This window comes from Nyctibius grandis, chromosome 2, assembly GCF_013368605.1.
Source record: "Nyctibius grandis isolate bNycGra1 chromosome 2, bNycGra1.pri, whole genome shotgun sequence".
Taxonomy (NCBI): domain Eukaryota; kingdom Metazoa; phylum Chordata; class Aves; order Nyctibiiformes; family Nyctibiidae; genus Nyctibius; species Nyctibius grandis.
In genome coordinates this window covers 97,891,673-97,903,006 of record NC_090659.1, presented here as the reverse complement: position 1 = coordinate 97,903,006, position 11,334 = coordinate 97,891,673, and the positions used below count along the sequence as shown (strand labels likewise).

Genomic DNA, 11,334 nt, shown 5'->3' with positions numbered 1-11,334 from the left:
AGCGCCGCTGCCCTCAGCACGCGGCACCGAGGCCCGGCCGGCCCGCGCCCGCCTGCGGGGCGCCCCCACGCCCCATAGCTCGCTAAGCCGCCACCCTGTACTGCCGGCGGCCCGGGGCCAAGGTCCCTCCGAGCGGCCGCCGAGGACGGCGGGGCAGCGGGCTGAGGCGGCGCGGGCAGAGAGGGCGCAGCCCGGAGCCACCAACAGGGCACCCCGCTCCGCCGGTCCTGCCTCTCTGCCGTCGCACTCCTATAACATCACAGCGCGGACGCGAGGGCCCCTGCCCATGCCGGTCGCCAAAAACGATGCCTGAGCAGAAGTGGCGGGAAGTCGAGAGAGACTCGCCCCTCTTCCAGCTCCCGGGCGTCGCGCCGAAACGCTGAGCCCTTCCGCGAGGCGCCGCTGCGCCCTCTCTGGCCTGGCTCCGCGCCGCCGCCGCTCGGTTCGGAGACGGCACGGTAGCGGGCAGCCCGGTGCTGGGAAACGCTGCGCGGGGGAACGAGGCCCCTCCCTCTCCTGCACCACGCGGTGGCGGGGGGTGGGAGGGTGTCGGTCACGTGACTGCCATGGCAACGCGGCCCGCCCGCGCGGCAGCCCCTCCCCGCCCCGGCCTCCATGAGGCGGAAGCGGCCGCCGGGGCTGTGGCTAGCGATGGCCGGCGCGCTGCTGGCCCTGCTGGCCATGCTGGCCCTGCTCGGGGGCTCGCAGGTGGGCGGCGGCCGGAGGGAGAGGGCGAGGTGCGGGAGCTTTGTGCTAAGCCCAAAGGCAGGGAGGGGGAGCGCTCCTGGGGGCGGCGGGGCCGGGGCCGTGGTGCGGCTGCAGTGCCCGCCTGTCCCCGGTCTGTGCGGGGACCCGCCGGAGACTGGGGGTGCGGGCAGGCCCTCGGGGACCTGCTTCGTTCTGATACCTTCCCGCGCCGCTTCTGGCTTATGTCGTTGTAGGCGGAGGCTTCGTGCTGCCGCTTTACAGCCCTTCCGAGTCACAGAATCCTTTGGATTTCTGAGAGAAGTGCGTACGCTGGGTGGTTCTTAGGGGTTTCCAAGCAATACGCTCTGCTTAAACGAGGAAAAACTTGATAATTATCCCTGGGTGAACAGTTGCACTGCTTACTGTCGGATTTTCTCCCTGCTTAATTCCTCTTGGTTTTCCTTTATAATAGTCTGGTCTTTCTTAAGCTGTTTGTAGTTCTGTGTCATCAACTGACCCCTACTTCTGGCAAGGCAGTTAACAGAAATATTAAGTGGCCCTGGCCCTTCAGGATCGCCACTTGTTACTTCTTAGTTCTAGCCTGATCTTCGTTGCAGTGCTTAGCTCTCCATCCAGTACTTGCCGCAGCATAGCTGTGCTTAGCTTTCCATTCTTCTGATGGAAAAATAGAATAAAAAAGGTGAAAGATTATTTTTTTCCATTGTCCTTTAAAATGTATGCATCGACTTGAGCTTTGCTGTTCCTGGTGACTTACACTTCCCTATTTCGAAGATGTAGTTTTCTTTCTTGACCTGTGTTTTCCCTTTATTCTGATTCTTTTTCTTAATTTCTTATCTTCCTGAAGTGGTTATTGATTCTGTTGCATTTGAATCCTTCTCTACTATTTCCCTCATTTTGGTGTGTGCTTTGCAGGTAGTAATAGCAACTTTGATGTAAGAAATTTCGGGCTGTGTTTTTTGCCTTCTAATTCCAGAGCTCCCCAATCCAAAGGACTTCATTAGCTAATTTCCAGTTTGTCAGAATTCTCCCATTTGCAGTCCAAAACCCTAGCTATGAGCCTATTTCTGTTTATCTATCTTCTTAATTTAAATTGAACGTATCAATTCACGATGCTTCAGTACAAAGTTACTACCTACTGCTGGTTCTTTTGATCCCATCATCATGGAATTTAACTACTAATGGATTTGTAGTAGTAGTTAAAAAAAATAACGCTTATTTTTGTATTTTCAGGTTTTGAAAGCATTTGATTACTCCCCTCCTTGGAAGGGACAGCAACAGATGTACAAGCTGGACATAGGCTGGCCTAAAATTCCAGAATACTTCACTGGCCAAACATTTTGTGTTGCTGTTGACTCTCTTCATGGTTTGGTCTATGTGGGACAAGTGAGTGAGAATACTATATTTCTCTCCTTGTTAACCTAGTGTATTTTTACCTTTAAAGTGTCTGATTTAGATTAAGAGATGTGTGTGTGTGTATATATACATGAATAATTATTGTATCAAAATTAGTGAAAATATAAGTATAGATAACTCTGCTATATCCTTTTTTTTTTTTTTAAAGCAGTTCTGGGACAGTACTTGCTTGTGCTTTTAAAAGCATTACATTTCTGTGATACGAATGCATGATCCAACTTAAGAGTTACAGTCGCTTCTTCTCTATCTGTAAGGTAAAATCTGTTTCTGGGACAACTGACTAGTCCCTTTCTGCTCTCTCAGCTTGTCCCGTGGAATCAAAACCACGCAGCTCTTTCAGCCAGTTACAGTATTTGGAGTTCATTTATTTGCTTTACCCAGTTCCATGCATTGGTATCTCTAGGTCACGGATAAGACATTTTCTCCATGGAAAGTGGTGGGATTTAATTATAAAGCCCAGTATGAGTACTTCAGTGCCATGCAGCTAATAAGTACAGTTACAGTTTTTCATGCCTGTGTTATGCTTGGCATATTTTTCAGCAAGAACATAAAAACATTGTCTGTGTTCGCGAGAGGGCACGGAGACACCGCACGCAGACCAATATGATCGTTAAGCAGATCTCATTTATTTACGTATCTGAGGGTACATTTATACTATTCTGTTTTTGTACACACTCTGTGTACATGTCATTTCTATTATGATTGGTTAGTATGCTTTGTTCACACACCTCTATATTAGTTCTGATTGGCTTATGCTAAAAAGCTATATCTTGCAGGTGCAGCATTCTTTCTTATTTTTCAACTTCCCCATATCTTATTTTTCTCATAGCCAAAGTCCTTGTTCTTTATTATGATTGGCTAGTTCATTACCACCCCATTACCACCCCCTGGACATGCCTGGACATAGCTCGTTCAGTACCTCGTTCCCACCATTGTCCCGTGGGAACCCCACAAAACATGATTGAAAATGAAGACCACGATAGCTGCAGGAGCTTGGCTGCTCTGAAGATTTGACTCTACGTGATTTCAGCTGAAAGCTCAGAAATAAAGGAAGTTTTTGCATGCTAAACTTAGACCCTTATCTCTCTTCTAGCTGGAAAAAATGAGATCTAGCAGACAGTCTGAGGAGACTCTCAGGATTCATGAAATGTTGCAAAAATCTTACAAAGAGGAATTTTTTAAAAATATGATAATTTGCTTAATATGTTTTCTTAACAGACCCTTTTTTGCCTTTTCAGAGGGGAGATAATGTACCAAAGGTACTTGTGTTCTCAGAGGAAGGCTATTTTCTTTACTCCTGGAATAATACAGTTGAAATGCCTCATGGTATCTTTGTATTGAACACAGCAACAGATAGTTCAGTATGGATCACAGATGTTGGAACAGGTATGCATGGTGGTGATATGAGAAGTATTAGGTGGGGAAGAAAATGTTAATATTGCAGATATTACTTTAAACAACTCATTTATTTAAGTGTTTCAAACAATTCTGAGACAGATCTGTGCTTCTTTTGCTGTGAACAAACTTCTCAGGTGCTGCACAAAATACTCTGAGTTGTGCTGTGTGTCTGCTTATAGTTTCTGAACTTAATAAGCAAGTTTTTTTGTTTTGGTTTGTTTTTTCCCAGGAGAAGTATCAGGGAAAGAAAAAATCTTCTGGGTAGACTTATCTTCTGTCCTAGGTTTGGTGGCCCTAATACAATGGGTGAATATTGTTGTAGCCTATGGATTTACTAACCCACAGTCATATTGTCACTATAGAATTTTATCTGTTTGAATTATTAATATAACCTGTGAGTATCAGGGGATTTGCTTTTTTGGTCTTTGTAATCAGTTGTAATACTTACATTTTGTTTTGTTAAGATGTCTTTGCACTTTTTTTTTTCTTAATTCAGGGAAATATGGGCACACCGTGAAACAGTATAGCCCTTCAGGTAAACTTATGCAGATCTTGGGCACACCAGGTAATGCTGGTTCGAGTTTGATTCCCCTACAATTTGATCAGCCAGCAGAGATCTTTGTAGAGGAAAGTGGAGATGTCTATGTTGTGGATGGAGACGGAGGAATGAATAACAGATTGCTCAAACTATCCGACGGTATGGAAAAATCAACTTCTGCAGTAGTTTCCCATTGAAAATTGAATTTTAAATAACACAGCTTGAGAGTACTTTTAAGCAAGGACTAGGCAGAGCTGTCATTTAACATTAGTTTGAAGGCTTTGTTATATCAGGTCCTGTTTTACTGCTTGTCACTTCAGCAGAAATTTCCTAATCATTCATGACAAGAGGCTGAGAGAATGAATTTGTTCAGTCTTCAAGAGAGAAGGCTAAGGAGGATTCTTATCACTGTCTTCAAGTCAGGAATGGGGAGGGTACAGAGAAGACAGAGCCATACTGTTCTTGGAGATGCACAGTGAAGAACAAGGAACACTGAGCAAAAGATGCAAGAGGGGAAAATTCCAGTTTGATTTTTGGTGAAAAAGATTCCCAGTGAGGGTGATCAGTGAATAGTTTGCCCAGAGAGGGTGTGCAGTCTCCACTCTTGGAGGTGCTCAAAACTTCACGAGTTATGAGCGACCTGACCTAACTTCAGAGTTGGATTTGTTATCAAGGCTAGTCCTGCTTTGAGAAGTAAGTTGGACCCAGTGGTGTTTGGACTTCTTTTATGCTTAAATTATTCTGTGATTCTAATTAGCTTGCTCATATTCCCCAGTTAGACGGTCAGTGTTGGTTAGGGCAGTGAGTGAGGAGTCTGTGCATGTCTGCATTTGGGGAAAAGTGGAGGAGCTACCGTTTCCCCTTTGTGCTATCATAAAACAGTTGGTTTGCTAGTATCTAGTTTGCAAAATGGTAAACTGTTAAAGCTCAAAACTGCCAGGTAACAGATGTAAAAAAAATTAATTTGGTAAACAAATGATTATCATAGCCAACTGCTTCTATTTTTTTTTAAATGTGCCTAACAGAGCCTTGGACTATGGCTTTCGTATCCTACATTTCTGTAACCATAATCCTGAAACCACTAATTACAATCCAGTAGTCCCTGTAGTAGTTCCAGTATTTCTTGAGTTTATGTATTGGGAGTACTGTGTTTAAAAAGCCTGGGTTTAGAAATTCCGCCTTTTAAAAATTAATCAAAGTAAGTTTGCAAGGGGATGACTAAAAGCTATTTTATTTGTTGTTTTCTTACGGTGATTTTTTAACTTTTATTTGTCATGGTGCTTACTATTTAGATTACAAAGAGATGTGGCTGACTGGAACAAATGGGACTGGCATTGGTCAGTTCAAGATTCCTCACAGTGTAACAGTGGATGCTGTTGGACGGGTAAGGAATAAAGGGAGATTTTTTTTTTCCACCTTCCAGCAGACTTGTTTACATGTATTTGAACAAAACAAATTTTATTTCTTTTTAGTTGAACTGTTATGATCTGGGTCATTTTTATGTGGGTTACAGTCTTCAGCGTGATAGCGGTCATAAGCTGAAGTTTCACAACTGCAGATCCTACTAATGTAGCTGGCTGCAAGGTTAACACAAGGGTTCTGACCGGTTACATTGTCAATGTCCGTACAACAACAGGCTGTTCCTCCTGCAGTTTCTAACAGGTTGCCATTGTGAGAGTACAGGAGAATTATGTTCTGTAATAAATATCTACCCAAGCACTTAAGTTTCTTCAGGGGACTTTAATTTCATATTTGGAAATTCCAAATAAGCTTAAGATGATAGTGAGGCTCTGGCTGGGTTGTGAACATCGGTCCTTTTCTACATGCAGCTCAAGGCATTCAAGAGTCTACTTCTGCCAGGCATTAATCGTAGTCTGGCTTCTGCCCTGCTGCTCTTATAGAGGAATTGTGTGGTTGCCTCTTAATCTGTTTCAGGGAAAATAAGATAACTTGACTAAAACATCTTGAATCACTGGTTTGGGCTAATTCATCTGTCGCTGTCTGAACCAGAATAAGAAGTGTATATAAAAATCAATTTTCTGCCAAAACTGGCAGGGTGGGAGGGAGAAGAGGAGGGACGTGGCCACTTTGTGTTGAAGGGTAACAGTGAGTATATATATTCAAAGACAGCAGTTGTGATGGGCTACGATTTTATTGCCAGCATGGTGTTGATCATCAGCCTGGGTTAGAAATAATTGTCAATTCCTAAGAAATCTAAGAGATTGCTGTAGTAGTGTTTCATTTAAAAATAGTGATGAAAGATCTCAGGTCAACTTGTTTATTGCTCCCTTTTGGGTGATATCCCAGAAAAGTCATGAAGTTTACTTGTGAGACTGACGGATTTTCAACAGCTAAAATTTCAATGATTGCAATACAAGAGTGACTTCACTGGAACTGTCGAGTGCTATTGCTAGCTTGCAGTGTTTGTGAACCCAGTTAGCACAGGGTGGAACAGAGACAAGCTCCACAAAACTGATTAGACAAAGTATGCTGAAAATGTTCTTAGTATTTAAGTTGCTCAATATTTGCAGTAGTATTAGGTGTATCAGTGTTTGCAGATGCAGTCGTCATGGGCCTGGATCATGAAATGAGACTGCTGTTGAAAAACATATTGTTAGTGGGTGACAGACCTGTATCTTTAGCATTAAATAGGTGGGAATAAGTCCTCACTGGGGGGAAAAAATCCCACTAAATATATCTGTGTCATGGCCATAAACATGAAGAGAAGGCACTGATTACTCTATTAAATAATATAAAATAATTTGCGTATGTTAACTATGTGGTGGTTTTGTTTTATATCTGGAAGTCATGTCTGCTTATTTAGTTTTGAATGTAGAGGTACATTCTTCCAAGGTGTACTTCTTTTTTACTGCAGGATACTTTGCTCACGTAGGAAACTAATGCATTTGATTTGTTCTATTTGTAAACACTCATGGTTTTTGTTCTTAACAGGTATGGGTTGCAGACAGAGATAACAAAAGAATCCAAGTTTTTGATAAAATCACAGGGGAATGGCTTGGGTCTTGGAACAGCTGTTTTTCAGAAGATGGACCCTATTCTGTCAGGTATTGTTGAACAGTTCTTCTAGAAGCATGCAATTGCATAAATAAGGTGTACTCTTACTGGTGAATTAAAATGTTGACGTTTAATGACCAATCATAAGGAGTTAACCAGTTTAACTAATAGAATGCTGGGCCCTAATCTTATGCAAAGATCTGCACAGTTGTATCTTGACAGGGAAATCCTGGCTTTATAACAAGCCAGTTATAGATTTGAGTGCAGGATTGGGAACTTCATTTTAAAGTAGTTGTGTGTTGTTGACCTTACTGTTGCAGCTTTTACAGGAAGAGAGATTGTCTTGAATGAGTTTTCTGTGGCATAATCTGTCTCAAGGAGCAGCAAAATGTAGAGCAAGGCTTACAAGTTAATTCTCAATGTTTCACTGCATTTAGTCTGTCGTAGTCTTCAAAAACTTGACTGTTAAGGAGGCTTTGTTTGTTTAAAAGTGCATGGTTATGTTAAAATGAGATGTCGTATGGAGTTCATAATTCAAAAATATATTTGTCTTTCACAGATTTACTCCCAATTACAAATACCTGATCGTAGCTCAGCTGAATATCAACCGGTTAGCAATCTTGGCAGCACCACCGGTTGGCTCTATTGGGGACTGTGTTATGGTCAACACAGTCCAGCTGGCAGATGAAACCAAACCACACCTTGTGGATGTAGACATGAAGAGTGGAGCAGTCTATGTCGCAGAGATTGGAGCCCAGCAAGTACAAAAATACGTACCCTTAAGCTGATGGTTTCCCACAACTGCCGTGGCACGAGCTGTGTGACATACAAGACCTACGACTACATTTGCTTGAGTTTTCTGTAGCTTGTGTTTCCTTAGACAAGCACAGAATGTTGTGCTCCCAGAACTGTAGAGCTAAGAATCTGCCCTAGCTGTTCTGCGGTCCTGGAGAAGTACTTGTTCTTGAGCTGTTACTCATTTTAGTAATGCTATGGTGGCTTTTGCTTTTGTTGCTGGAAATTGTAAAATGACTTTGATAAGCATCTTAATTTTATTATATAAAACTTTACAAACACAGCTGCTGTTCTTAAATGTATAGGGTCGTCTTGGGGCTCCTCTACTTAGCCTGTGTGTGTTGTTAAATGAAGGTCAGAACTGTCTGAAAGAAGGGTATAAATGATTTACTAGGAGGCGCGTACCTCATTTTAATGTTTCTTCACTTGTTTTTTTGAATCATTGTGCTGATACTGCCCAACACTGAATATAGGGATACATTATGATGTTGAATAAGATGCTGCTGGATATTGGTGTCAGTGCTGATCCTGGCGTCTGCCTTAGGTGGTTAATGACATAAGCACTGAAACCTAAGCTTTCAGCTAAACTGGTAAAGTCTGTAATAAGCTTAAGTTAAATTGGTATCAGGCACTTCAAACTAAATTAAAAGTATGTACACAGCAGCCAAGTACTGATTCTTAACTACATCAATTCTTAACCTGATTTGATTTATATCAGCATGAGTTTTCTGTTCCGTAAGATTTCATAGTGGAACATATTGAAGTTCAACGCATTTAAGTTCCTCAAGATAAACAAATTGCAATTTGCTAGGAAAGTCTTAATTAGCATTGGGGACTGGGAGACGCATGATTTTCTCCCAATTTTATTGAAGCTCTGTCAGTTAGTAGCAGTGCATCTGTGTTGATTTGGTGATTTTTAACTGTTTTATATCCAGAACTTAGACTTCATCAACTCCATTGATGTCTAGAGTTTAAGTTTCTTATGCTATATCCTAGCAGATATCTCCAAGCTCTGTCTTAAAAAATGCTGTCTCTTTCCATTCCCAGTCCAGAGTGGTTCTGTTTTCTTTCCATGTTGCTACAAGATTTAAAGTTAATTCACTTTACAGCATAGAGGGAACTGGGTATAGGAAAATGGGATGGCGAAAGTGGCATGGCAGAAATGAGACAGTGAATAACTGATTACCTCTGTAAAGCTGTAGACCCACATTCCATATTTATCTACGAGCTCTTCAAAACATTTGGGAGGATTTTTTTCTGTTTCCACACACTATTTCTACTGTGTGGACTATTTTAACACTAATTACCAGCTGAGAGAGGCGCAATTTTTTTCTGCTTCCTTAGAAAGGGAATATGAGAAATAGTATTATTCTGATGGGAAGTATCCCCTTCAGTGAATGTTATCAAAAGCAAATACATCTTAATTTGGCAGGTTTCAACCTATGATCACAAATTTGTGGGTCAGCAGATGGAAAATCTGTCCAGAAAAGCAGTTTCGTATTTTTTGTGGAAAGTAACTCAACTGTGAAGCCTGATGGCCTGATTTCAATACTATTTGAGATTAATGCACTAAATACGAATGCTTCGTTGTTGTCTACACCCGCAGTAACAAAAGCAGATCTTCCCTGGCTGCCCTTATGCAAGCCTTAGAACCAGAGCATCAGGGTTATACACTAGCAAAAATGGTCCATCATTCATATCTCTTTAATGGGAGCTACTAAGCAATATTTCTTAGCTGAAAAAGTAGCAGGACTTCCTCTAGACCTAGATGGATAGGTCCACATTGCTTTGCAGTGTGTTGTGTGGATTTTCTAACTAGGTCTCCACTAGCTCAGGGATCTCTGCTCTGTGTGTGCAATTTAGCTATTTCTCACCTACACCAGGTGGATTTCTCTTTAAAAATATTACTGTAATATCACTAACTGTATTTGAGCATATCTTGGTGGTGTAAGGGGTCCAGGCACATCCATCCTTCCTCACCACATCCTCTCCTTATTTATTTTTCCTTTGTCACATCCATTTGAAACAGAACTTGAAGCTCTCTGGGAACGTGCTTCTGTGTTCAGTAAAGGCGTAGTGCATTTTTGGATGTTGACGAATAAGTTATTTCTAAAAGTTTCAGTTTGCTGCATGGATCTGCTCTCAACACTTTTTTTTATGTGGGCTTTTACAGCCCCTGTAAATAGGGAGCATTCATCCAGTTTTGTCTGGCTTTACTGAAGTAGGCCGTGGTGCCAAAATGTGCCTTGCCTCTAGGCATTTGGGTATCTGTGGTAAGAAGGGATGCTTGTTATTAGCTAGTATGAGATGCTTAGACTCCTTTTTATGTCTGCATCTATGACCAGACTGAGAAAATGATTTATTTGTGCGCTAACTTGCTAATTCTCTGAAGGTTTTCTTATGTATCATCTTGAAACTGATTTCTGAAAAATTGCGTAGTAGGATAACTTGATAAAATAAATTGAGAATTTCCCATTATGAAAGGCTTGGACACTTTATTTCTGTACTAATATCAATACATTCCATTGCCATGGATTACTTTTCTAAATATGGGGTCCTCAGCACTTTAATAAGGTATTTAATAATTTCTGATACCAGCATTCAAATGTAATCTAAAATTCCATGTTATCTTTATATGTTACTATTTCTGTGGCCCATCTCTTATGCATTCTAATTTATGTATCAAAAAAGGCACATAAATTTCTCCCAGATGTTTTCCTCTGAGTAATTAGTAAAATGGGATGGTGAGTTACATAAGTGCCAAGTATTAAAACAAATATTTAAACTGTATACGCCTTTGACACTAATAGGAAAATTAAAAACAAGCTAACAAAACACTTCTTAATATAGAACCAGGTTTTATTTCCAGAAAAGATTTACCAAGCAATCTGTTTAGTTTTTATAAGATCGAGAAGGGACTTCTCTATGGGTTAGAAATACTTGCACAGGAAGAAAAATAACATATTACAGTGTTAACTAGACAAGAAACAAAACATGTGATTGCTAGAACCTCCCAAAAATCTAATTTTAGTTAACAGGTGCCAACTTTGAAGTGTGAGAAGTAATCACTGGAGTATCCAAGTAAAGGAAATAGGAATATTCCATGTTTTGATGTCTCCAACTTTGCAGACCTTTTTTTTTTTTCTTTTTTTTTTTTTTTTTCAATTGATCCTTTTCTTTTGGTAAATACCTAGATTGTTAACTGGATGACATTCCCAGGAGGTAAGACCAGGTCATGTAGTCCTCTCTTCTGATTCTAAGATCTATTAATACAGTTCATCTTGATTTTTCCTGTGATGCTAACCAGCCTTTTTGGTTTTGTGTTATCATAGTCAGCAACTGATTAACACTATCTGTCTGGCCAAAACAAAAGCCGCCTGGATCAGGTTTGTGCCATGCAAGATCAGTTTAGTGAGGCTGAACTGTCTCAATAAAAGCTGAAGAAGAAGGTGCGCCAGTATCTCTGT

The 11,334-nt window shown here is 41.2% G+C and overlaps 1 protein-coding gene across 1 annotated transcript; it reads left to right on the top strand.

The window, feature by feature from the left end:
• Positions 1 to 560: 560 nt before the first annotated feature.
• NHLRC3 (NHL repeat containing 3) lies at positions 561 to 10,350 on the top strand. The gene is made up of 7 exons (XM_068425024.1): positions 561 to 737; positions 1,939 to 2,091; positions 3,360 to 3,507; positions 4,016 to 4,216; positions 5,350 to 5,441; positions 7,010 to 7,122; positions 7,632 to 10,350. The coding sequence occupies exons 1-7, from the start codon at positions 567 to 569 to the stop codon at positions 7,858 to 7,860; spliced, it is 1,107 nt and encodes a 368-aa protein (XP_068281125.1). The 5' UTR covers positions 561 to 566; the 3' UTR covers positions 7,861 to 10,350.
• The last annotated feature ends 984 nt before the right edge of the window (positions 10,351 to 11,334 follow it).

Bases quoted from the DNA above. Each gene is read 5' to 3' on its own strand.
- NHLRC3 (XM_068425024.1), top strand. From the start codon at position 567: ATGGCAACGCGGCCCGCCCGCGCGGCAGCCCCTCCCCGCCCCGGCCTC. The intron at 738-1,938 runs GTGCGGGAGCTT...TTGTATTTTCAG, and splicing joins GGCCGGAGGGAGAGGGCGAG to GTTTTGAAAGCATTTGATTA. The intron at 2,092-3,359 runs GTGAGTGAGAAT...TTGCCTTTTCAG, and splicing joins GTTTGGTCTATGTGGGACAA to AGGGGAGATAATGTACCAAA.